This window comes from Schistocerca nitens, chromosome 1 (assembly GCF_023898315.1).
Source record: "Schistocerca nitens isolate TAMUIC-IGC-003100 chromosome 1, iqSchNite1.1, whole genome shotgun sequence".
Classification (NCBI taxonomy): domain Eukaryota; kingdom Metazoa; phylum Arthropoda; class Insecta; order Orthoptera; family Acrididae; genus Schistocerca; species Schistocerca nitens.
The window spans coordinates 117,583,259-117,610,727 of NC_064614.1; the positions used below are offsets into that span (position 1 = coordinate 117,583,259).

The 27,469-nt window shown below is 43.5% G+C and overlaps 1 protein-coding gene across 1 annotated transcript in view; it reads left to right on the forward strand.

The window, feature by feature from the left end:
• Positions 1–27,094, forward strand: part of LOC126196723 (trypsin delta-like) — a 44,353-nt gene extending 17,259 nt beyond the window's left edge. The window contains exons 4-8 of the mRNA XM_049934625.1: positions 1,986–2,121; positions 7,052–7,168; positions 16,297–16,452; positions 24,935–25,106; positions 27,015–27,094. Of these exons, the coding sequence (XP_049790582.1) occupies positions 1,986–2,121; positions 7,052–7,168; positions 16,297–16,452; positions 24,935–25,084 (559 nt within the window). The 3' untranslated portion in view covers positions 25,085–25,106; positions 27,015–27,094. The remainder of the gene's footprint in view (positions 1–1,985; positions 2,122–7,051; positions 7,169–16,296; positions 16,453–24,934; positions 25,107–27,014) is intronic.
• The last annotated feature ends 375 nt before the right edge of the window (positions 27,095–27,469 follow it).

A 27,469-nucleotide genomic window follows, 5' to 3' on the forward strand; every position in this document is an offset into this window, starting at 1 on the left:
TACGCCTCACCTGGGCACATCAACACCATCAGCGGACTATTGATGACTGGAAACATCTTGCCTGGTTGGACGAGTCTCGTTTCAAATTGTACCGAGGGGATGGACGTGTACGGATACGGAGATAACCTCATGAACCCATGGACCCCAGATGGCAGCAGGGGACTGTTGAATCTGGTGGAGTCACTGTAATGGTGTGGGGCGTGTGCAGTTGCAGTGATATTGGACTCTGACAGCTGATACGTACGTAAGCACCCAGTCTGATCATCTACATCCATTCATGTCCATTGTGGATTCCGACGGACTTTGTCAATTCCAGCGGGACAACGCGACACCCCACAGATCCAGAATTGCTGCAGAGTGGCTCCAGGAACACTCATCTGAGTTTAAACACTTCCGCTGGTCACCGAACTCCCCAGACATGAACATTATTGAGCATATCTGGGATGCCTTGCAACGTGCCGTTCAGAAGAGATTTCCACCCCCTCGTACTCTTACGGATTTGTGAATAGCTCTGCAGGTTTCATGATTTCAATTCCCTCAGACATTAGTCAAGTCCATGCCACGTTGTGCTGCGACGTGGCATGGGCCCAATACGATATTAGGTAGGTGTACCAATTTCTTTGGCTCTTCAGTGTATATATAGCGTACATCCGTCATATCAGACACTGAATGTGTTGTGATCGAAATTTCTATAAAACAGAACAAGCGTCATTCTGACAAAACAAAAAATACCATGACCATCTGTTAACAAGAAAGTGAATAACAATGCACATTTGAGGGACATTACACAAGGAGGAATCAGTACACTGAATTTTTTCATAGCTTTGTAACTAAGAATTCCCGGACCTCTGTTCATATGTAGTTTTTCTAATACAGGGTGATTCAAAAAGAATACCACAACTTTAAAAATGTGTATTTAATGAAAGAAACATAATATAACCTTCTGTTATACATCATTACAAAGAGTATTTAAAAAGGTTTTTTTTTCACTCAAAAACTAGTTCAGAGATGTTCAATATGGCCCCCTCCAGACACACGAGCAATATCAACCCGATACTCCAACTCGTTCCACACTCTCTGTAGCATATCAGGCGTAACAGTTTGGATAGCTGCTGTTATTTCTCGTTTCAAATCATCAATGGTGGCTGGGAGAGGTGGCCGAAACACCATATCCTTAACATACCCCCATAAGAAAAAATCGCAGGGGGTAAGATCAGGGCTTCTTGGAGGCCAGTGATGAAGTGCTCTGTCACGGGCTGCCTGGCGGCCGATCCATCGCCTCGGGTAGTTGACGTTCAGGTTTCATAACTAACCTTTTTCATAGGACTCTCCATACAGTTGATTGTGGAATTTGCAGCTCTCTGCTAGCTCTGCGAGTCGATTTTTCTGGGCTGCGAAGAAATGCTTGCTGGATGCGTGCTACATTTTCATCACTCGTTCTCGGCCGTCCAGAACTTTTCCCTTTGCACAAACACCCATTCTCTATAAACTGTTTATACCAACGTTTAATACACCACCTATCAGGAGGTTTAACACCATACTTCGTTCGAAATGCACGCTGAACAACTGTCGTCGATTCACTTCTGCCGTACTCAATAACACAAAAAGCTTTCTGTTGAGCGGTCGCCATCTTAGCATCAACTGACGCTGACGCCTAGTCAACAGCGCCTCAAGCGAACAAATGTACAACTAAATGAAACTTTATAGCTCCCTTAATTCGCCGACAGATAGTGCTTAGCTCTGCCTTTTGTCGTTGCAGAGTTTTAAATTCCTAAAGTTGTGGTATTCTTTTTGAATCACCCTGTATTTTGATGTCAAGAATAAATTCCAAAATTTTCTGACACCTTTTTTGTAATTACCGCATTTAAATACTTTTTGAAGGCGTAAGGTAGGGTTTAAAAGTACTTTACCCGTTTCGGGATTAAGCCAGTCACATGTGATGTCCGTAATATCTTTGTCGTCGCATTGTACCTCTCTCTGTGCAGTGGTGGCTCTGTGGAAGTGCTGGCGGGCACCACCAAGCTCGATTCGGGTGGAACGCGCCACAGCGTGGAGTTCGTCGAGGTCCACCCAAAGTACAACAGTTCAGACTCTTGGGTGAATGACGTCGCCGTCATGAGGGTAAGCTCTGTTTCCTCTCTGTAACTCAGAGGCATTCATACCTTCGTTCGCCTAAGGCTGCTCAGCTTCAGTGCATGCAACGGTTATGTCAAGCAGACTTTTAGATGTTTTGAGAATATTACAGAGTTTGTCTTTCGAGCAAAAGATTTATGCAAAGTTCATTAACTTAGAGAAGAGGAAGTAGTTCGTGTAGCATGACAGAAGTGCGTGTAACTAAAAAGTATCTGCGATTTTTTTGTCTTATTTAATCTGGGTTACCCATTTGATGCGATCTTGTCTAGTGTCCCAAATGATGCTTTATAGTGCTGCATAATACCACTGGATGTTTAGATTAACTGTGAGTTTTAAGCAGCCATGCAGTGGCTAGAACGGTGAGTTCTCAACAGCTCAGTGTCTGCTGCAGAGAGGTTAGGTTGCAACAGTTCTGAGAGTTTGAAATGGAAGTCATAACTGATTACTTCAAATCGCTTACGCAAAAAAGGTTCGCTATACGACGCTGTTTCTTCTCTTTAACAGATTACTGCGAGTGAAAAGAACAGCTTATTACCTTCATTTGCAATATGAAAAATATGAGACAAATTTTTTATTGTGTGGAACATTTCCTCTCTTTTCCGTCGTAGTAATTTTATGGACATTTTTCTGAGAAGAGAAGTGGAAGTTTACATTCCCGAGTCACATGTAATATTATGGCCAAGAAGGAACAAGGATAAACTTAGGCCAAACTGTGTGATATATAGCAAACCGAAGAAGTTGGATGTACTGCCATTGTGATGATATCTAGGTGTGTAGAATAGTTGTCACTTTTCGGATTATTTTCTTTATTTACCACTCACTTTTATTGTCCATAACTGAAATCATAAATGCTACGTTCTCGTGAAGAACTTTGGCATTTTTTAAAGCACAAACTACACGTTTTCGTGGTAACTGCAGTCAGGGGGTTATAACTTTTCAAAAACAGCCAAGATTTTTTTTCTTTGTCGGCTACATTTCCATTAATGTACGTTAATGTTTCCTTAATGTACATAGTTATCATAGTTATTGTGACATTTGCATGCGCGATATTCTAAGCAGGTTGCAATTAAAAAATAGGTGTTGCTATGATTTCGCGTTTGGTGCATATTAATTAATATGTTGCTGCATATGAAATTTAGCTAAGATATTGAATTTTTCTTTAGACTTTTGTGGAGATCTATCCGTCATCAATCTCGAGGAAACTGATCAGTTATAACACACTCATTTGCGATCGCGCACGCCAGCGATAAAGCCAGGGTGAAATATTCACAACATTCCTCATATTTCATAAACGGTTTGAGATATCGAAATTGGATTTTGGCAGATGATAGCCCGCAAACAGGAGAGCATTTTGACATATGGGTATAATGAAAAACTTCATTACTTACCGTGTTCTTCTGCTAACTACAGACACTCTCGGTGAAGGACTGTAATTTTTAAGGGCCTTTGATAGCTGGTGCAACGAGAATTACTACAGGTTTTGGAATAAGATAAGTGAAGACATTACAGCTTTATTTTTATTCGAAGGGTGTGCTTTATCAGCAGCTATTGAATTTACTTTTCCTCAGTTCCTCATTTAATAAACGTAACAAACCATTGTTTCAGAATTCTCTCGCAATTGCTTCTGCACAACATGTTAGTGAGGTGACACTGTGTAAACGCCATTGTGTTATGGCAAAAGGAAGATTTTAATATGGAAACAAGAGAAATGTAGATTTAGTTCAAAGCTGGCAGCTCGTGACGATTCTCTAGAAGTTCCAAATGGTTAAGAGGCGAAAATAAATCACTGCTTCTGTTTCTGTCCAAAGCAGAGGTGACAGATCGTATTGAATGGTCACCATGAAAATTTGAGTTTGCAGGGCTTCACTTAATATTTGCAATAAATGTGAGCATAGGCGTTAGTTTAGAACAGTACTTCCCCTCTAGCACTCGACATTTCCCCTACAGCGCCTGCCCACAACCCCCACCACTACTGCTCTCTATCTTGCTGACTTAACATCTACCAGCCATGTTATTTTGCACTCATTCTACTGACCGTGAATAGCAGCAGCGAGTGACAGGGCAGAGCCACAGGTGGTAGCGACATGGCCCTACTGACGCAAGATGGGTGGTCCGCTCTACAGTGTGGCAGCTCTACTTACAGCAGGACTGGTGTACACTGCCTGTGCCCCAAGGCAGGTGGTAGGAGCAAGGAGGGCCCCGGATCGAGCCTGGGACTCTCGGAGGCTGGCTGGAGTGTATGGCTATGGCCACAGTGGCTGCCCTCGCCTCAGCGGATCCAGATCGAAGCCTGGGAACATCAGGACCAGCTGACAGCTCATAGACCAGAAGATTCATCTATCAGACTGTGTTGCTCGGTGAAGCTGTAGCTGCTGACTGCTGACTGGCTTGTAGACTGGGCCAGACGATGCACAGTACCGATGGCAGTCCTGACAGCAGCTGAGCTGGGAGTATTTACACTCACTCTGTCCAGGTGTGCTATGACAGAAGCTTACTTTCCAGCACATAGATTGCGAAACGTTGCTTTGTGCTACAGCACACGGCAGTCTAGTCCACCGCTACGATGCACCACTGCATTGCAGGACACTGCGACGGCAACCGGAAAATTACGCAGGTGGCTAGCCTACGTATCTCAAAGCTGTTTGTCGTGGTCCACCTCAGACTGATGCAGCAACACAACGCTAGATGTTGAGATGTTGCTGACGATGCTTAATTGTTATCTCTACTGCACATCTTAGTTTTTATTACATGTCCTTACCTGCAAATGTGGGACTGCATAGCCCAAGTTGTCTACCGAGGGCTTGATCATGGTGCAAGATGGCTAGTGCACACCTCACTGTGCATGGCTCGACATTTCGAACTATTGCCTCAACGACTGCTAGACTCCTGTAGTTGTGATGCAGTTATTCAGACGCTGGCACAGACGACCAGAGAAGTGTCAGATATATCCTGGACGACAGTGATCTAAATGTTTGGCAAGACAGTCAGCTCCATTGTTGTTAAAGGCGAGGTCCAATCCAGTCCGACGAGAGCCTTCGCTCAAACCATGTGTACTGCTCGCAGATTCTACCATCACACCACACTGTGTGAATACCTCGACTCATTCGACACCAATACATCAACATAAAATAAGCTACCATATCTGAGGGACAGTCCACCTGCCAGAGTTCCTTTTCTCTCAAACAGCAGCGATGAAAGTGACCCTGAGATTATTATTAACTCAATGGGAATATTACACTTTCCAAATGTTACTTTTTGATGGAAAGGCTAGTGATTTTAATTTAAGCACTACAGGATAAGGTACAGAGTAATTTTGTAAAGGGTAACTACCATGATCTTAGCTTTGCTCCAAAAGTGGTTCATTCATGTGGGAATCAAAGAAATATGAAGTACTGTAATTACATTTGTACGGATGACAGGTTAATTTTTGATGGCAAACTGTCACCCTCAAATGCTTTAATTAGCCTTCCCGACTGTAGTTTGCCTCACAGAAGTGTATTCTTCATCAGCAGTAAGGAATGTTTACGTTTTGTCTCACGTCATGTGTTCTAAGAGGACTAGACCACATCCAAGTTTTCTAATAGTTGTAGTAAATATGTCACATGTACGTGCTGACCCAGACAAGTTTCAGAGTAGTTAGAGGTCAACCCAGGGACTGGGTCTTTCTGAAGGGGGGAATATTGTAGAGACACGACTGTTTAAGATAGGAAAGTTAGCTTCCATGCAATATTTCTGAGTACACAAGTTACAGCCAGGCGTGGGCCTGTTGACAGTTAAGTTACGCTGACCAGTGGTTGCCAAGTAGAACCACTGAAAAGAGTGAACGCAACAGTTTGCATGGCACAAGTTACAGGCAGGAGAGGTAAACTGGCGCAACCTAGGTGTTATGAGTACGTGACTCGGAGTGGCGCATCAGCAAAACAGAGGCACACAGTCCCGTACAAACAGGTGCCGGTTTGCTAACGAGGGGATTCAAGTGCGGCAGCTCTCCTGGATGGCGGGGCTTGTCACACCAGTGGCTACACTCAGCAGCAGATGGGGCGCCAGCATTCCAGTATATGGCATGTCTCTGGTTCTACCCTCTGAGGCCAGCGCGGGATCCGAAGCCAGCCAGCAGTAGGCCATTCGACGGCTCGCTACCGCGGGCAGTCTTGTGGGCTCCCAACACACGCCAGAGGCATCCCGAGGCGAGGGCTGCAGGTTTGGCTGTCGGATTGCAGGCATTTGTTGTCACCTCGATCTTAACCACGATGGCGAAGAAGCACGCAGAGGGCCACCCTGCGGCTCCCAGCGAGCAGCGCTGAGGCAATGGGGATGAGGGCCACTAAGTCGGTTGCCAGCGCATCCTGACGTCATCAAAACACTGCGGCTGTACACGGCTGGCACGTCACAGTACGTTGCATGGGTCACTGAGGTAGCTCTTCCACGTCAAGCTGTTTTGCAGACAGCGAAGTGGCGTCCTCAGCATCGCAAGACCCTGTGACGCAGACAGAGAGGAACATGGCACTGTAGCTGGGGGCTGAGTTTTAATACGGTGCATCCTCACCGTTTCCATCCGCGTCAAACCTTCCTCCACCACATGCTAGCATCTACATTTGGCAGTGACAGCTACACATAAACCATATTTTTTCAGGAAGAATCACGAAACTGTATTAAAAAAATTTCTGGGTCCTCATCACATGCATGTCCTCTTAATAATTTTTAATGTAGACTTGACTCTATGAATAGGACGGTAATCAGTTTTTTTTGTAACAGACTAACATTTAATCCAGTATGAAACCGACAGTCAAGTCAGATTCATTTAATAGAGAGATATTGATAAACATGAAATGCAGGGATGTATTGGAAATGTAGATACCCTGGTCCAGAGTGACATCTTGAACTGTGATGTGTTATTTTGTCGGTTTCATGGTTGCAGGTATCGCCTCCATTCCAAATAGACAATGTGACCGTGGCGCGAATACAGCTGCCTGCCGAGGGGGAGGAGACGCCAGCTGGAACGAACGTCACGGTGATCGGGTGGGGACGCCTCTCGGTACGTACCACACCTTCACTTTACTTTACTTCCCTCTCATAGTCTCGTGCAAGCCTTTCATATTACGCTGCTGTGGCCTTTTCTGTCCCTTGCTGTCTCAGAGTGCGGTTGCTTGAACAGTATAGTTTTGTGTCTGCATTGCCGATACTGGTGGCGAGTGAAAGAAGAGTGTAGTCGGGGCATTGTATAAGGCCAGCCACCGAGCTTGATTTCCCTGTCCAACAGGTGGAGAGCCAGTAGCAGATGTTAGGACTTCATTCTGTGCGACACTGCTCGCTGATCTGTGATTTCGCCTAAAATATTGACAACTTCTTTTCTAACCTTTTTTTTAAAAAAAAGGCTTTCAAAAGGCTAAGGCTTGTCTCTGCAGTCACAGCTTCCTCTTTTCACCAATCCTCTTCATCTCCGTGTGTGAAAAATGTTGTGTCGATTCCCTAAGGTCTCGACACAATGAGTGGCTAGGTGCACGCGAAACTAACGCAGACGGGCGTAAATTCTGAAACAGGAGACTGGATGAAAACTATAAAGAAAAGAAGAGAGATTTTAATATACTTAACTTTAATGTAGTCTTGTTCTTGTTGAAATACATCTCTTGCATAGTAGTAAGCAATTAGCAATGATACACATGGCGCCTTGCTAGGTAGTAGCGATGGACTAGCTGAAGGCTATTTAATCTGTCTCTCGGCAAATGAGAGGAATACTTGATAGGTCTAGTCGCAAGCTATGTCGTCCGTACAACTGGGGCGAGGTCATGTCCGTGTCTTGTGACCTGCCCTGTGGTGGCGCTAGGATTGCGAGTACACAGTGGCGACACGCGGGTCCGACATGTACTACAGGACCGCGGCCGATTTAAGTTACCACCTAGCAAGTGTGGTGTCTAGCGGTGACACCACAAAAAACATCTCATCTCACTGACCATATGTATTTAAGTAGAATGTTTCCGGCCATCCGCTCGGTTACTTCCATAAGATCAGGTTGGCTTCGGTGTCCAACGAGTTTCGCTTTGCGTTGGCTTATAACTTGCAGTAATTATTTCTTCTCCCCTACTTCTCGTAGGGGAGAAAAAATGAAATCCTTGAGTTTTGCCGATGACACTGTAATTCTGTCAGAGGCAGGAAAAGACTTGGAAGAGCACCTGAACGGAATGGACAGTATCTTAAAAGGAGGATATAAGATAAACATTAATAAAAGCAAGACAAGGATAATGGAATGTAGTGGAATTAAATCAGGTGATGCTGATTAGGAAACGAGACACTTAAGGTAGTAGATAGGTTTTGCTGTTTGGGCAGAAAAATAACTGATGATGGTCGAAGTAGAAGGGATATAAAATGTTGACTGGAAATGGCTAAGAAAAGGGTTTCTGAAGAAGGGAAAAGTGTCAACATCGAATATAGACTTACGTTTAGGTTAAAATCAACAGTCTAAATCGAAATAATATCTGTTTATTTACGGTTGGTGGTAGTAAGTTCCTATGGGACCAAACTGCTGAGGTCATCGGTCCCTAGGCCTACACACTACTTAATATAACTTAAACTAACTACTAACTTACTCTAAGGACAACACTCACACCCATGCCCGAGGGAGGACTCGAACCTCAGACGAGGGGAGCCGCACGAAGAGTGGCGAGGCGCCTTAGACCGCGCGGCTATTATTTTCGGGTTTCGGTCTCTGCTGCTGGCAACCCCCCCCCCCCTTCCCCCGTTTATCACGTGATACAATGATCGTACGCTGCGGACGATCATGGTATCACGATAAAACCGAGGAGCTGCCAGCACGAGCCATAGGGGACCAAAAACTCTGAGGATGGCTTCAACGTAGTCAGAAACCCGTAAATAAACAAACTGTTGATTTTAACCTAAATATACCACCAGATCGCTGCACTCCACAGGCAATATTGTTTATATTTATGATAGACGTAACTGATAGGAAATCTTTTCTGATGGTATTCGTTCGGAGTGCAGCCATGTATAGAAGTGAAACACGGACGATAAAGAGTTTAGAGAAGAAGAAAAAAGAAACTTCCTGGCAGGTTAAAACTGTGTGCCCGACCGAGACTCGAACTCGGGACCTTTGCCTTTCGCGGGCAAGTGCTCTACCAACTGAGCTACCGAAGCACGACTCACGCCCGGTACTCACAGCTTTACTTCTGCCAGTACCTCGTCTCCTACCTTCCAAACTTTACAGAAGCTCTCCTGCGAACCTTGCAGAACTAGCACTCCTGAAAGAAAGGATATTGCGGAGACATGGCGGAGACATATCAGCGCACACTCCGCTGCAGAGTGAAAATCTCATTCTGGAAACATCCCCCAGGCTGTGGCTAAGCCATGTCTCCGCAATACCCTTTCTTTCAGGAGTGCTAGTTCTGCAAGGTTCGCAGGAGAACTTCTGTAAAGTTTGGAAGGTAGGAGACGAGGTACTGGCAGAAGTAAAGCTGTGAGTACCGGGCGTGAGTCGTGCTTCGGTAGCTCAGTTGGTAGAGCACTTGCCCGCGAAAGGCAAAGGTCCCAAGTTCGAGTCTCGGTCGGGCACACAGTTTTAATCTGCCAGGAAGTTTCATATCAGCGCACACTCCGCTGCAGAGTGAAAATCTCATTCTGGAAACATCCCCCAGGCTGTGGCTAAGCCATGTCTCCGCAATACCCTTTCTTTCAGGAGTGCTAGTTCTGCAAGGTTCGCAGGAGAGCTTCTGTAAAGTTTGGAAGGTAGGAGACGAGGTACTGGCAGAAGTAAAGCTGTGAGTACCGGGCGTGAGTCGTGCTTCGGTAGCTCAGTTGGTGAGTCGGCCCTCGGCGGCCGTGGCGAGCGGACGCGCGCTGGTGTTTACGTCTCTGCTGCTGCCGGCTGAGCGCTGTTTACGGTGAGTTGACGCTATTGTAGCGTACACAGTTAAGGGTTCTTGTGTGGAAAATGCCACAAATTGACTATGAATGAACTAGCACGAAAAGATACTTTGAAATTAAGTTTCGATCCGAAAGATGCACGACCTAAAGCTTACGAACTCGAAGCATGGATTGAGAATGTTTTGAAACGATCTTTTGACGAAATAATTGGTGTACATCTTTCGATCGTTAGCAGTACTGCGCACATAAAGTTTAAAACTGCTGAAATATGCGATCAAATTGTTCAGTCATGCGGTGATAGCCTTAAATTTACTCACAGCGATGGTAATATTGGCGAAGTTCATGTATCTCGTGCAGGATTTAGTGTCCGCACAGTTAGAATTTTCGAACTACATTTTGAAGTTCCTGCCGACGAAATAAATGCAGTTTTGAAAAATTATGGCACGATTATCAGCAATATTGCGGAAAGGTGGATGTCCTTCAAAGTTCCTGTCTTGAACGGTGTTCGACAGGTGAAAATAGAACTGGAGAAACACATTCCACCATATATTACGATCTGTGGATACAGGGCAATTGTTATATACGATGGACAGCCTCGCACTTGCTCTGGGTGTGGTGCAACTGATCATGTTCGCGCACAATGCGTACAGAGACGAGTGACACAGTTGCCACCAGCCGAAAGTGTTCCTAGTAACAAGATGTCATCAATGCCTCTAACTTATGTGGCGGCAGTCCGTTCGACGATGGCAGCGACGGAGGTCACTCACATGGACACAACTGTAAACACCACCGAAGTTGGCCGGCCGAAGTGGCCGTGCGGTTAAAGGCGCTGCAGTCTGGAACCGCAAGACTGCTACGGTCGCAGGTTCGAATCCTGCCTCGGGCATGGATGTTTGTGATGTCCTTAGGTTAGTTAGGTTTAACTAGTTCTAAGTTCTAGGGGACTAATAACCTCAGCAGTTGAGTCCCATAGTGCTCAGAGCCATTTGAACCATTTGAACCACCGAAGTTGACCAGACACCAATGGAGACTGCCACCCCAGAGGGCAACGCTGACACCAGCCCCGACGTGACGATGAAACTGACCGATCCGGAGGCTACGTGTTTGGTTAGCGCCCAGGTTGGCGAGAAAACCCAAGATGTTGAGAATGATCCGCGCACCGACAAAGGAGCGGATTCTAAATCAATGGGAAGCGACGACAACACCGGATTACCAATCTGCAGCTCTTCCTCAGTGACTGTGGCAAATGAAAGGGCTGACATTTCTCCTAAAAAACACAAAAAGCGACGAATCGCTCACAAGGATGCTGAGAAAACAGCTCCACTGCTGCGCGAGAAAGGTGCGCAAATTGCCCGCGAATTAACGGACGCAACTCTTGGCAGGACGGATGCGAAGCAATCGAGTGGCCACAACCAGGCGATAAAAGTGACCACGCCGAACTCTGGGGATGGAAATCAAGCTGCAGCAGACGAGGATCGGGTCTCTCAGCAGCTCCTGAGAGAGGGGCGAAAAGAACAGTGTCCAACGGGAAAGGGCTCAGATCAGAAGATGGACATGTCAAATGCAGGCAGCTGGGCTGATGATATCGAGGACATGTCGGTGGATCGAGGACTGATTACGTCTGAACCACCAAAGGAGGCTATTCCAGCCGGGAGAGCAGAATTACTTGTGACACGACAGCTTTCAACGAACCTGAGAAAAGATGATGATTCGGATACGTATTAATTTCCTCACCGACATCATGCTTTTGCTGACTGGTCAGCGACTTTTAACATAGAGAACTTCGTGCCTACTTTTCAGGACTACAAGATAGTCACTGTAAACATAAACAAAATAACATCAGAGCTGAATATACACAGTCTCCGCGATTATTTGTATAGCTGTGATGCAGACATCGCGATGCTGCAAGAGGTGGCTCACCATTTCCTACCTGACTTTTCTGGGTATGACATACTAACAAATACCATCCCAGATAGCTCCTCAGGCACAGCTCTGTTATTCAAAGAGGGTATTATTGTCTCGGACGTGGAAAGACTAGAGTCTGGCAGAGGAATCTCGTGCCTTATTAATGGAGTTCGATTGATAAACATCTATGCTCCCTCGGGGAATCGAAATCGAGCTGCCAGAGCACATTTTTACGCTACTGACTTATTGTATCTTTTACGGAGGAATGAGGAGGACGTGATCGTCGGCGGGGATTTTAATTGTGTTTTAAAGCCTAAAGACCAATGGCCGAACTTTAACGGTTGTGCGACACTTGCCGAAACTGTTCGACTGATGGACCTAGAAGACACCTGGGAAATCCTGAACGGGGACCGACAGTGTTTTACGTATTTTACCGCTCAAACTGCCAGCCGACTAGACAGAATTTACGTAGGAAAACGCCTGCGGGACAGGATCTCTGCAACGGAGACGTGGCCGTTGTACTTCTCCGACCACGAGGCATATCACTGTACAATCCGAATGGTACGGCAGGGAACGTACCGTGGCAGAGCAGGTTGGAAGCTGAATGTTTCAATACTCAATGATCAAGGTTTAAGAGAACGGGTGCAGGAAGTATGGGATCTCTGCTCACGCCGCCAACAAACTTTCCCGTCGGTTACGCTGTGGTGGTGCCGCTGCGCAAAGCCCAAGCTTATTAATTGCTTGAAAGGTTACAGCTGTGAAAGGAGCCGGCAGCAGAAAGAGCTTTTCGAATTTTATTTTCAATGTCTCCGTGAGCTGTATTCTGCTCCTCATGTCACACAGGAGAACTTTGTACAGATCAAAAGGATTAAGGCGAAGCTAACACTATTGAAACGAAGACAACTTGAAGGAATTAAAATACGTTCTCGCGATGGTAACAGCGTTAATGACGAAAGCCCATCCTCCTTCCATTTTGCGAAAGAGAAACGCCGCGCTAGACAGAAATTGATTCACAGATTAAAAACAGAAGATGGCAGTGTCACCACAACCCAGAATGAGATAAAGGGATATATAACCGACTATTACCGACGGCTGTACATGTCAGAGCCCACGAATGACGAGGCAATTACGACCATGAAAAACTACCTTACAGCGACCCTCGACGAGACGGACAGACAACTATTACTGTGTGATGTCACTGAGGAAGAACTTCGGGAGGCTTTGAGGAAGGCTCAGGGTAATAAATCGCCCGGGGCCGATGGCCTACCCATTGAATTCTACAAACAATTATGGTATTTACTCGAACATTGCTTTCTGAACATATGTAATGAAATTAAAGCAGGTCGGCAACTACCAGCAGGATTCAGTGATAGTCTAATTGTACTCGTCCCCAAAGAATACCCACCAGATGATGTCAATAAATTTCGTCCTATTTCCCTCCTCAACTCCGATTACAAAATTGTGGCCCGCGTTCTAGCAGCTAGAATTAAACATGTTTTACATAAAATCATACATGATAGCCAGACAGCAGCCGTCCCTGGTCGAACGATCTTTAGAAGTCTCGCAGATTACAGGGAGATCATCTCCTTTAGTGCTATTACCCAACCGGAGGCTGCAATTTTAGTTCTAGATCAATGCAAAGCCTTTGACAGGGTCTCGCACAGCTACCTTTTTCAAATTATGAACCATTTAGGTTTTGGTGACGGTTTTATTACGATGGTCAAAAATATGTACACCTCTGCTTGCTCTAGGATCGTCATCAATGGCCAACTCTCCCGGCAGATAACTATTGAGCGATCTGTACGACAAGGCTGCCCCATGTCAATGCCTCTTTTTGTCATTGCCATTGAGCCACTTGTTCGTTTGCTGAACCGTACGCTTGAGGGCTTAACCCTGTATTCGACGACTGTAAAATGTGTGGCATACGCGGATGACATAAGTGTCATCGTACATTCGGAGCGAGACCTACAAGAAGTCACTAATAGTGTACGGGAGTATGAAAGAGCCTCATGCTCAAAGCTCAACTATCGCAAGACTAAACTAATGCCGATCGGTAGTGGGTTTAGAATCGATGATAACTGCCCATATATAGTACACGAGAGTATCAAGCTGTTGGGAATACGAATGAGCCGCTGCCCTCTGAAAACTACTACGGACAACTGGCAAGAGCTTCTGGCTATGGCGAGAGGTTGTCTCCAGCAAAATAAAGGCAGAGAACAGGACCTCATACAAAGAGTGCAGTTTATCAGTAAAATGATACTTTCGAAAATCTGGTATGTAGGGCAGACAATCCCTGTGGTCAACAGCATTTCCAAGCAAATAATGACGGCAATTGGTTGGTATATTTGGAGGGGTGAAATATTCAAAGTGGGAATAAATGTTATTACTCTCCCACCAGAGAAAGGGGGCCTAGGGCTAATAGATGTTGAACTTATATGCAAGGCTCTTCTTATACGGAGAACTATTCAGCTGTTTCAAGACTACCCAGACAGCGCGCTCCATATGGCCCTACGGATGTATACACATACTAATATGGCAATACCGATAAACCTGGGGGAAACCCACTACAAAGCCAACCACATCAGGATGTTTCTCCTCGAAGTTAGTTACCTCCGAGCGAAACTGAGCGCACCAATACAGGACCTTACAACCGCCCAACTATACCGGATAATGAATACTAGTGGAAGAGTAAACCGCATGGAAACGAAATATCCCCTACGGGATTGGGCTCAAATCTGGAAGAACATCCACAACAAAGTGCTCGGAACAAATATCAGATCAACGTGGTATAAAGTAGTTAATGAGACCATACCTACGAAAGAAAAATTACACAGAATACGATTGTCGGCAACTGACAGATGTGGAGAGTGTGCCCTCATAGACAACTTGCTACATAGATGTGTCTGCGGAGAAAATAAATTGGTCTGGGAATGGTGCAGAATGAACCTTGCCTCTATCTGCAGGACAGCTAGACAGACAATCTCCATCACATCGGTGTTGCAACCTGATGGCACTTACTACCCCATCACGAAGAAAAATATATGGACATGGCTGACAGGACATACTCTGCATTACCTAATTCAAGCCGAAGATGCGCCATCTTACCGGGGCTACAGAGTATATCTAGCCACACAAGCACAACTGCTGACGAAGGATGAAAAATACAGACAAAAGTTCGCGAACTATATACCAGCATTGAGAATAACGACACTATGAACGACAACGACGATGAACAAAAGCGAACAAGGAACAACGAAGTAGATGTAAGATGAATGCACTGCGTCCGACTGTTAATAACGTTGTTGATGGCAGTGTTTTCCTTTTTTTTTTTTTTTTCCACATTACAACCAGTGTGTGGCGCCCGGCCATTGGGCACTCAGTGCTAAGAGAAGACAACTGCCGACATAGGAGATCACATACAAACGGGGAGAAAGGAATGAGACCAAGCTATATGGTTGGGGTATACCATAATAGGCAACCCTCGAGAAGACGAGCGTTGAGTGCCAACAACGAGCCGAGATGTCTCACGCAAAGAATAGTGGAAACAAACAATTTAAAAAGAAAACTTGTTGTATATTAAAAAAGTTAAAAAAGATAAAAACAAGCAAAAAACCAACAAAACACGATGAAAATAAAAGGTTTGCAGCAAAGAGTCATCAACAAGGAATGAAACGTTTCCTTTGCTGCAGAAGCAACGCACCTTGAACTTTCCACTGCAGTGACAACACGTTTTCCTTTCTTGATGCAGAAGAAGCGTCCTTCGTGTTCAACGTTCTTTTAATGGCATAGAAGCCAGGCAGAGACGGCAGAAATTGGCGAGCGCAAGGATGGGTTGAAGGGGAGGAAGGAGACACAAAAAAAAAAAAACTTAAAAAAAAAGTTGGTAGAGCACTTGCCCGCGAAAAGCAAAGGTCCCGAGTTCGAGTCTCGGTCGGGCACACAGTTTTAGTCTGCCAGGAAGTTTCATATCAGCGCACACTCCGCTGCAGAGTGAAAATCTCATTCTGGAAGAAAAAAGAAGTTTTTGAAATATAGTGCTACAGAAGAATGCCGAGTATTAGACGGGTAGATGATATAACTAATAAGGAGGTATTGAATAGAATTGGGAAGAGAGTTTCACTATAAGTCATATGAAATTGGTCTGTCCCGTTTCCCTGTCTGGAGTGTGTTTTCGCGAGATATTTTGATTTCTAAGTGCAACGACTTGTAGTGTATATGGATATTTGCTCAAATATTGAGTCCCAACAGCTTAACTCCCTAATGGAATTATTCAGTACGGAACTACTTGTTACAAGGAATGTCAACCACTAACATTTCGGTTGCGGTAGCGACTCCTCCTGTTGACCCGTTGCACTCTCACTAAATGTCGCTCCACTTCCACAGTACGGAGGGGCGCGCCCAAACGACCTGCAGAAGGTGGACGTACAGGTGTGGGACCAGCAGCTGTGCGCCACGCTGTTCTGGGATGGCTTCGAGAACACCGTCTACCCGACCATGCTGTGTGCCGCAGGCGTCGAGGAGCAGGCCTCTTCGTGCAGCGTAAGTATTTTGAAAGTACGCATGAATTTGTCCAAGAGGATACGAAGGCGTCAAGCGAATTTTTCTCTGCTTTCTTAGGTAGACACACACTGTAAAACACGCACACACACACACACACACACACACACACACACACACACACACACACTAAACGAAAGAAAAGAACGCACCCGGTAGAAATATCGTGCCGAATTCTGTCCAATTGGCGCGTTAGATCGTCAAAACCCCGACCTCATTGGAGGGCTCTGCCCATAGTGCACCAAATGGGCGATATCCGACGAACTTTCTGGCCAAGGTAGGGTATGGCAAGCAGAAAGAAAAAACAGTAGAAACTGCCGCCGTGTGCGAGCAATCATTATCTTGCTGAACCGTAAGCCGAGGATGGCTAGCTGAGAAGCAAAAACATTCAAGTAAATGCGGGTGCACAAACGAGCTGTTTGCGAGACGAATGATAATATACAGTGCTTCCAGCTCCATAGCTTGTCTGTTACAGAAAACGTAGATAATATTTCGAAAGAACAACTGTCTAGGTTGGAGGGTACACATCACTGTTATTCACGCATTTCGCCCTTCTTGGGGATCATAAGAAAGCTTTAATATGCACAAATGTGACGAATGAAAATTTTTCTGTATACTGAAATTTTCTCACGATGAGAAGAAGGGCGAAAAGCGTCAGTAAAAGTATTGTTTACCGTGCTACCAAAACTTTTTTTTTCTTTGGGAACTGATAATATTATATTACAAATATACCTGGAATATAGCCTTTTCGATTAAGTCACCATTAAAGGTGTCAAAAAATTTCGCCCGTGGCCCATGGTTGGGGAATGTGGTACATGTATGGTGAGGAACTGGCATGTCTCGCTGCTGATGTAAGACGACATGTATCGTGGCAACATGAACCGGGATGTAAAACCTTTGAATGCTCGGTACTCCGCAGCTTTCAGATATTTATCATCTTCTATACGCCATGAGCTGCACTAGAAATGTTTTATTTGCCATACCGGTTTTCTGACATCTGATACAGAGGATCAAACTGTTGTATGTGCATTGATTCCTACAAAATGATAACTGTACATATATAGCCGTTGTCGTTGTTGTTGTTGTCTTCAGTCCTGCGACTGGTTTGATGCAGCTCTCCATGCTACTCTATCCTGTGCAAGCTTCTTCATCTCCCAGTACGTACTGCAACCTACATCCTTCTGAATCTGCTTAGTGTGTTCATCTCTTGGTCTCCCTCTACGATTTTTACCCTCCACGCTGCCCTCCAATGCTAAATTTGTGATCCCTTGTTGCCTCAGAACATGTCCTACCAACCGGTCCCTTCTTCTTGTCAAGTTGTGCCACAAACTCCTCTTCTCCCCAATTCTATTCAATACCTCCTCATTAGTTATGTGATTTACCCATCTAATCTTCAGCATTCTTCTGTACCACTACATTTCGAAAGCTTCTATTCTCTTCTTGTCCAAACTATTTATCGTTCATGTTTCACTTCCATACACGGCTACACTCCATACAAATACTTTCAGAAACGACTTCCTGACACTTAAATCTATACTCGATGTTAACAAATTTCTCTTCTTCAGAAACGCTTTCCTTGCCATTGCCAGTCTACGTTTTATATCCTCTCTACCTCTACCATCATCAGTTATTTGGCTCCCCAAATAGCAAAACTCCTTTACTACTTTAAGTGTCTCATTTCATAATCTAATTTCCTCAGCATCACCCGACTTAATTCGACTACATTCCATTATCCTCGTTTTGCTTTTGTTGATGTTCATCTTGTATCCTCCTTTCAAGACACTGTCCATTCCGTTCAACTGCTCTTCCAAGTCGTTTGCTGTCTCTCACAGAATTACAGTGTCATCGGCGAACCTCAAAGTTTTTATTTCTTCTCCATGGATTTTAATACCTACTCCGAACTTTTCTTTTGTTTATTTTACTGCTTGTTCAATATACAGATTGAATAACATCGGGGAGAGGCTACAACCCTGTCTCACTCCCTTCTCAACCACTGCTTCCCTTTCATGCCTCTCGACTCTTATAACTGCCGTCTGGTTTCTGTACAAATTTTAAATAGCCTTTCGCTCCTTTTATTTTACCCCTGCCACCTTTAGAGTTTGAAAGAGAGTATTCCAGTGAACATTGTCAACAGCTTTCTCTAAGTCTACAAATGCTAGAAACGTAGGTTTGCCTTTCCTTAATCTATTTTCTAAGGTAAGTCGCAGGGTCAGTATTGCCTCACGTGTTCCAACATTTCTGCGGAATCCAAACTGATCTTCGCCGAGGTCGGCTTCTACCAGTTTTTCCATTCGCCTGTAAGGAATTCGCGTTAGTATTTTGCAGCTGTGACTAAACTTATAGTTCGGTAATTTTCACATCTGTCAACAACTGCTTTCTTTGGGATTGGAATTATTATATTCTTCTTGAAGTCTGAGGGTATTTCGCCTATTCTCATACATCTTGCTCACCAGATGGTAGAGTTTTGTCAGGACTGGCTGTCCCAAGGCCGTCAGTAGTTCCAATGGAATGTTGTCTACTCCGCGGGCCTTGTTTCGACCCAGGTCTTTCAGTGCTCTGTCAAACTCTTCACGCAGTATCGTACCTCCCATTTCATCCTCATCTACATCCTCTTCCATTTCCATAATATTGTCCTCAAGTACATCGCCCTTGTATAGACCCTCTATATACTCCTTCCACCTTTCTGCTTTCCCTTCTTTGTTTAGAACTGGGTTTCCATCTAAGCTCTTGATATTCATACAAGTGGTTCTCTTTCCTCCAAAGGTCTCTTTAATTTTCCTGTAGACAGTATCTATCTTGCCCCTAGTGAGATAAGCCTCTACATCCTTACATTTGTCCTCTAGCCATCCCTGCTTAGCCATTTTGCACGTCCTGTCGATCTCATTTTTGAGACGTTTGTATTCCCTTTTGCCTGCTTCATTTACTGCGTTTTTATATTTTCTCCTTTCATCAATTAAATTCAATATTTCTTCTGTTACCCAAGGATTTCTACTAGTCCTCGTCTTTTTACCTACTTGATCCTCTGCTGCATTCACTACTTCATCCCTCAGAGTTACCTATTCTTCTTCTACTGTATTTCTTTCCTCCATTCCTGTCAATTGTTCCCTTATGCTCTCCCTGAAACTCTGTACAACCTCCGGTTTAGTCAGTTTATCAAGGTCCTATCTCCTTAAATACCCACCTTTTTGCAGTTTCTTCAGTTTTAATCTACAGTTCATAACCAATAGATTGTGGTCAGAGTCCACATCTGCCCCTGGAAATATCTTACAATTTAAAACCTGGTTCCTAAATCTCTGCCTTACCATTATATAATCTATCTGCTACCTTTTAGCATCTCCGGGATTCTTATCTCCCCCAATCCATATTCACCCACTATGTTTCCTTCTCTCCCTTTTCCTACTCTCGAATTCCAGTCACCCATGGCTATTAAATTTTCGTCTCCCTTCACTACCTGAATAATTCCTTTTATCTCATCATACATTTCATCAATTTCATCATCATCTGCAGAGCTAGTTGTCATATAAACTTGTACTACTGTAGTAGACATGGGCTTCGTGTCTATCTTGGCAACAATAATGCGTTCACTATGCTGTTGGTAGTAGCTAACCCGTACTCCTAGTTTTTTTATTCATTATTAAACCTACTCCTGCATTACCCCTATTTGATTTTGTATTTATAACCCTGTATTCACCTGACCAAAAGTCTTGTTCATCCTTCCACCGAACTTCACCAATTCCCACTATATCTAACTTCAACCTATCCATTTCCCGTTTTAAATTTTCTAACCTACCTGCCCGATTAAGGGATCTGACATTCCACGCTCCGATCCATAGAACGCCAGTTTTCCTTCTCCTGATAACGACGTCCTCCTGAGTAGTCCCCGCCCGGAGATCCGAATGGGGGACTATTTTACCTCCGGAATATTTTACCCAAGAGGACGCCATCATCGTTTAACCATACAGTAAAGCTGCATGCCCTCGGGAAAAATTACGGCTGTAGTTTCCCCTTGCTTTCAGCCGTTCGCAGTACCAGCACAGGAAGGCCGATTTGGTTATTGTTACAAGGCCATATCAGTCAATCATCCAGACTGTTGCCCCTGCAGCTACTGAAAAGGCTGCTGCCCCTCTTCAGGAACCACACGTTTGTCTGGCCTCTCAACAGATACACCTCTGTTGTGGTTGCACCTACGGTACGGCCATCTGTATCGCTGAGGCACGCAAGCCTCCCCACCAACGGCAAGGTCCATGGTTCATGGGGGTACAGTACTAAAAATTTACTTACGTTTTGCACTTTATAGCAATGACATGCTTGTCAGTTGATACGGTAAGATCTGGAATACGTCCTGCAGCATAGTACACAGTTTGTCATGTATGTTACTGCTGTCAAAATTTAGGCAGTGACATTTCTTGATAATGTTTGACGTAACTGTCAGATAGAGTAAATATGGAACTGACAGGTCAAGGAGTCTACATTACGTGTCTTCTGTTATATCCAAGATCGTATCTATATATGTCTGTGACATGCATCATATAATTATATAAATTTTTATTTTTGATAATTGGAATGTGAAATCAGAATATACAAAACGTTTAAGACTAAAAAATAAGCCTACATATCACGTCAAATTAGACAATTTTACATGCAGAACATAGACTCCAAAGGAAAATTATTCGGTTGAAACACTGTTGAAATTTTGTATACACATCTAACTCCGTAACTCGGTTCGTTCATTAAGTATGTTGTCTGGTTGTTTTTTCGTATGAGTGTATATTTCAATTTCTTCTAGAATCTTTAATAATCTGCCTTTTTCTGCTCTGTGGCGAATGGTGATGTTTATCTTAATGTCATCAGCAGTATTCTTGTACTCTCGTAATCGAGCACTGAATGCTGAAGGATTGCCTTCACTAACGTTCGTATGTTCTCGTTTGAAGTTTTCCCTGTTTGCCCAACATAAAATTTATCACATTCACTACATGTTACTTTATACAGCCTTGAATGTTATATATTTGGCTCTTATCGATATTGTGTATAAGAACTCATATTGTTCTCTGTCCTGAAGCCGATTTGAGGTTTAGTTTTTCGAAACAAATGACTTATTTAGTCGGAAATGTGGCTCCAGGATGTTAAAGCTATAAACTTAAATAAACCTATCTTTTCTTACTTTCTTACTCATTTCTAATCTGATTTCTACTTTTAATACGTCCTTTCTGTATTTCGTAATAAGTTTTGGGTCATAACCATTTTGAGATGCTTCCTTCTCCACTGTAGGCTAAGTAATTCAGCATTAATACTCGCCTTGTTTAAACCGTATTTGATTAACCTCGCAATCGTTGAGAGGAAATATGGCTCTTTATTGCAAGATGGATGGCAAGAAATTCTCCAGAATATGTTGAAAAGGTGGGTATCTCCTTTTCTTTTAACTGCCACGTCCAAAACGTTAATACTCCCATTTGCTCCATGTTCTATGATGAAGGTTGTAAGTAGGCTGTTTAGGTTTTTATATTGGTAACGCCACGTAGTGCTCAGTATGAAAATCGCTGACTGCGCTGCGTGCAGTCTATGGCTGGTTGGACTCATTGTTGGATTATTCGCTAGTGTAGTGTTGGGCGGTTGGATGTTAACAGGCCGTAGCGTTGGGCAGTTGGAGGTGAGCGGCCAGCAGTGGTGGATGTGGAGAGAGAGATGCCAGAGTTTTGAGAGATTACTAGGAGCGGACGATCTGGACGTGTGTACGTCAGAAAAAGGAAATTTGTTTAAATGGTTGTCACAACATTATATATATTATGACTTTTTAACGCTATTAAAAAAGCTATTATGACTTTTGAACCCTATTAAGGTAAATAAATGGTTTGTTCTCTATCAAAATCTTTCATTTGCTAACTATTCCTATCAGTAGTTAGTGCCTTCAGTAGTTAGAAACTTTTATTTAGCTGGCAATATTGGCGCTCGCTGTATTGCAGTAGTTCGAGTAACGAAGATTTTTGTGAGGTAAGTGATTCACGAAAGGTATAAGTTATTGTTGGTCAGGGCCATTCTTTTGTAGGGGTTATTGAAAGTCAGATTGCATTGCGCTAAAAATATTATGTGTCAGTTTAGTGATGGTCAGAATAATTAAAGAGAAAACTGTCTGAGTACGCTGAGTTTTGCTCAGCTGTTTAAAAAATCAAATAACGTAAGAGTTTTTCCAGCACTGTCGTTCTTTACATACAAAGGGGAAGTTTCAATGTGATGTTACTATGTAAAATGGTTCAAATGGCTCTGAGCACTATGGGACTTAACTTTTGAGGACATCACACACATTCATGCCCGAGGCAGAATTCGAACCTGCGACCGTATAGGTCCCGCGGTTTTGGACTGAAGCGCCAATGTAGACCCATTGACCTGTCAATTCGATGTTTATTCTATAGGGTAATTCTTGTTTCACAACCGCTCCCTTGAACGTGACTCATTTTGACGTCACGTGCAATGTAGACGACATCATGATCGGTTAACGACTTTTTGACAAGGAAGAATATGAATATTATTGCTTCTCGATTCACTCGCAGCAATTTAAGCTGTCCTCTTAGGTTCCTACCTAACCATATACTCGGAAATCGCTAAATAATTATTTCATCTTTCGTTCTTAGATCATACTGAAAGTAGATAACATTCATTATTGCAGAGAAAACTTCTGTACACTTATACGAAAGTAAGAGATTATTTTAACAACTCTAACATGAAGAAAATTGCATGCAACGGGATGCGAACCAACAACTTTGTACTCTAGAAACCACGACCATTTTTATTTTATTTATTTATTTTGCTGATCTCATTCTGTTCGCTATTGTTCGTTGAGGACGTCTTATTACACCTGTTCAAGTTCATCGTCAATTCGTTCACTCAGTTTTGTGTGTGTGTGTGTGTGTGTGTGTGTACAGAGGGCGCAGAGGGCAGTTTACGATTGCTATACTACGAGGAGGTGATTCACCACACGCTGAACTACCGTGCCGGCAATTCATTAACCGCGTGATCTTTAGATCCCGTCTTGGTTATCATATTCCATCTTGAAGGCTTTGTCGTTGATAGGTTCTTAAGTAACATTTAATGAAAACAATGCTGAGTTTGTGATAAATTTTCAGTGCTTCGTTACAGTGAAGCGGTATACCGCAAACTATAAATCAAGTTGTTTCATTCTTAATTTGTAAATTATTGACGATAATAACTCACTCCTAAGAGAGCTCTCTTGTATGAAGGCATTAACTGTTTATAAATCATTACGTGATATTTTATTATAGCAATACTTAAAACAAATCATTCCAAGAATGATGTTTTTTTTGTGAACCTCCGGTATGGGCGCTTGAAATCTTGTGACAGGTCCGTATCGAATGCTAACGCAAGTCGATAGCTGATCATGCGGGCGTCGATATTGGCTGGGACTTCAAAGTTACGTCACGTTTGCAGGCATTGTTGTGAAACGAACGTTACCAATTCTATATGACAGTTATGTCAAACATTGGCTTGAATTGTCACTGACTAAAATTTGACAGCAGTGATATACATGACGAACTGTATATAACGTTATAGGACATATTTCAGATCCACCCACATTCAGTGACAAGCATGTCGTTGCTATAGAAGTGCATAATGTAAGTAGACATATATTACTGTTATATATGTATTGTTATCATTTTGTAGGAATCGATTAACATCCAGTTGTTTGTTTCTCCGTATCACACGACGCTGATGATTGGTTACAGACCCAAAATCCGATTTTGGAAAATAATACATTTCTATTGCAGCTCTGAGGTATAGAAGATCTCTTTTAATAAATGGACCAAGATGGACGGGAGGAACAGAGACTATACTTTAACCTCCAACATCACCTGACCTGAAATCCTGCGGATATTTCTGTGATACAGCTGAAGATTTATAGCAGCGAATTACAGTCTTGTCAAGACCTGCGAAATAATCCAAGGGCTTTGAGATAGTCTGTAAGTCAGAGCAGTGATAATGCGTTTTTTAATCCAAATTCGAGAGCAACACCTGGAGCAGTTCCATAAACAGTTACATGTGAACAGCTAATTGGATCTCGTAATGTGGCCATCTAGTATTGGAATGCTTGATCAGGTAGGCCATGGCTGAAGTTAGAGACCAACTTTGTTGAAAAGTTCACATTTCAAATATCTTGATGCTAAATAGGCCAGTATTCCATTATGAAGCGAGTGTCGTCTCGTAACTATACATTCGCTATTACCTTGCAAATGAGACGTTCTGTACACGTGCTTGTTAGAATGCTTTTATTTCTGTTAAAGTGTATGTTAATCTGTCGAAATTTTCACTGTTAACCATGAGATGTCATTTAGTTTTATAACGTCTTGTCTGAGACCTTACACAATTTAGTGTAACAGCTAACAATTTCTTCACTGCCCCGCGGTGTTTTGCGTGCTTTTCTGTGACTGCGCCACGCTGTTCCTTTTGTTTCCAGGGTGACTCCGGCGGCCCACTATTGCGAGATGGTGTGATGGTGGGAATCGTGTCGTGGTCGTTCCAGTGCGCCACCCCACCGTACCCCACGGTCTACACCCGCGTCTCCAGTTACTTGGACTGGATCAGGGAGAACGCCGGTTCCTGGTAGGGATGCCAGAATGACTGCACGGGTGAGCACGTGTTTGATTTCTTTATATCCTCATAACAGACAGGGGTTGGACAAAAAAATGGGAAGACGACGAGAAATACATGCTTGAACATGACTACAGATTCTACCCAAGCCTGCATGTTGCGCTGTTGTATTTGATTACGACCTACTCCTGTGCGTTTCTCCAATATGCTGCAAGTGTCAGTCGTCGTCAGATTAGTGTTCTTTGTAGCTGTGAATGTATTATGTCGGAAATAAGTGAATTCGAACGTGAGAAAACTGTTGATACTCGTATGGTGGATGCTTTCGTAACCCAGGCAGTCGAAGTGTCTGGATATCGAAGACTTGTACCGCATACCAGCAGAGCGGAAAAGCATCATCCCCTAAGTGAAAACGCAGAAAAAAGCCTTCGTTAAGTGACCGTCACGGACGTTCATTGAAGAGGATTGTGACGAAAAACAAGAGGACGAAGTCACAGCGGAACTGAATGTCGCATTCGCGAATCCTGTCAGCATCAAAACGACAGGAATGGACATGCATAATATGGGAATTACGGGGCGAGCAGGTGTTGGTTGGTTTGGTGATTTGATTCGTGGGAGAGGGCCAGACAGCGAGGTGATTAGTCCACTCGGATTAGGGAAGGATGACGAAGGAAAGGCAGCCGTGCCCTTTCAAAGGAACCATCCCGGCATTTGCCTGAAGCGATTTAGGGAAACCACGGAAAACCTAAATAAGGATGGCCTGACATGGGTTTCAACCGTCGTCCACCCGAATGCTCGGTGAGCAGATATTGCAAAACAACTCGTCAGTGATGCAAATGCCCTTGCTAAGAAAACGTGGTGCCGAAGCAATAAAACCTGAATTACAGAGCAATGTAAAAACGTATTTGGTCGGATCAGTCTTTTTCTACACTGTTTTCAAGTTCTGATCAAGTTTACGTTCCAAGCGTGAAACATGGTGGGGGTTCGGTGATCATTTGGGATCCCACATCGTGGTATTGCAGGGGGTCCATGTGTGTTCTGCACGGTCTCATTACTTCCAACCATTATGTGACCATTTTGACTGCTCAGGTCCACCACATGGTACACTGTTTCTTCTCCAATGGGGATACTGTGCACCTGGGCCCATGGTCACACAGCTCGCATTGCCCCGAGCTACTTTTCTGAACACGAGGATGAATTGTCGCATCTCCCTTGACCACTACAGTTAACAATTCTAGCTGTACTGCACCTTTGTGGTCGAATTTGGAGTCAATGGAGCGTATCGCTATGCACTTCCATCATGACTACCTGAACTTGATGCTATTTTGCAGGAATAAAAGTATAAGATTCCTCTGAAAACCACACAGCACTTTTATCTACCGATTCCGAGACGAGTGGAAGGCGTTTGGAATGACATACACCGTATTAGGCATAGTAATGTGTTCTGTTTCTAGTGTTTCGATATTTCTGTCCACCCCCAGTACACCTCACCTAATGGTAAGTTTCCCAGGATGATTGTATGAAATGACAGCCTATCATCATGCAAGTATGAAGTTTCACTGAAATTTAACGTGTCATCTTTAGGCTTTACGAAATATTTTTGCTGAACCTGAAGGCTGTAGTATTGTTTAACGCCAAGTAATAGAAATATAAATTTATAGTGTAATATCAAGACATGTTCGACGATGCCTCAGACGAGAGAACTCACTGTTTGATATATCAGTAGAAAGTCAATTTATTTCTCCTCAAATTATACACTTGTGTAACATATTTATAAAGGAGTAAACAAATTTAACGGCGCTAGCCTAGGCTCAAAAGATCGTTTCATAATTGGACAAACTTAAAATAGATTTATAAGCATTTCTTTCAAAATTTATCTTGCATAATAAAGAATTTATGTAATTTCGTTTAATGATTTGCCATTTTTCAAGTTTTTTTCTGTATTTCAGGACAGACGGCCATGTGAGTCACAAATGCCAGAATAAAGCAGTCTTCATAATAAACCTTTTGGAGTAATATTGTACTGAACGTCGAGTAACGTTGTAGCTACTGTGCAAGACTGTCAACGAAGCTATCAAAAGTGTTCCGATTTGAATTATTACGTTCATGTTCCTTTTGAAATCAGCAGTCAGTTATACATTCAATACTGAACTTTGTTTTCGTCACGTCTGTGGGACAGTTCGCGCGAGCTATGATCAATAATTGAATGCGATTTCTGACGTAAATAGAAGATTATAACAATTGTTAATTACATAGATACAGTTAAATAAGATGTTAGCAGTTAATTTGTTTGTCTCTACAGTGAATGCAACTATCTGACACTGATAGTGCAAGTGCTAGAGCAGTTAATTTCCACTAAATAATCTGTGGCCGTGTCCTATGCACAAAGATATGTCCCACGGCA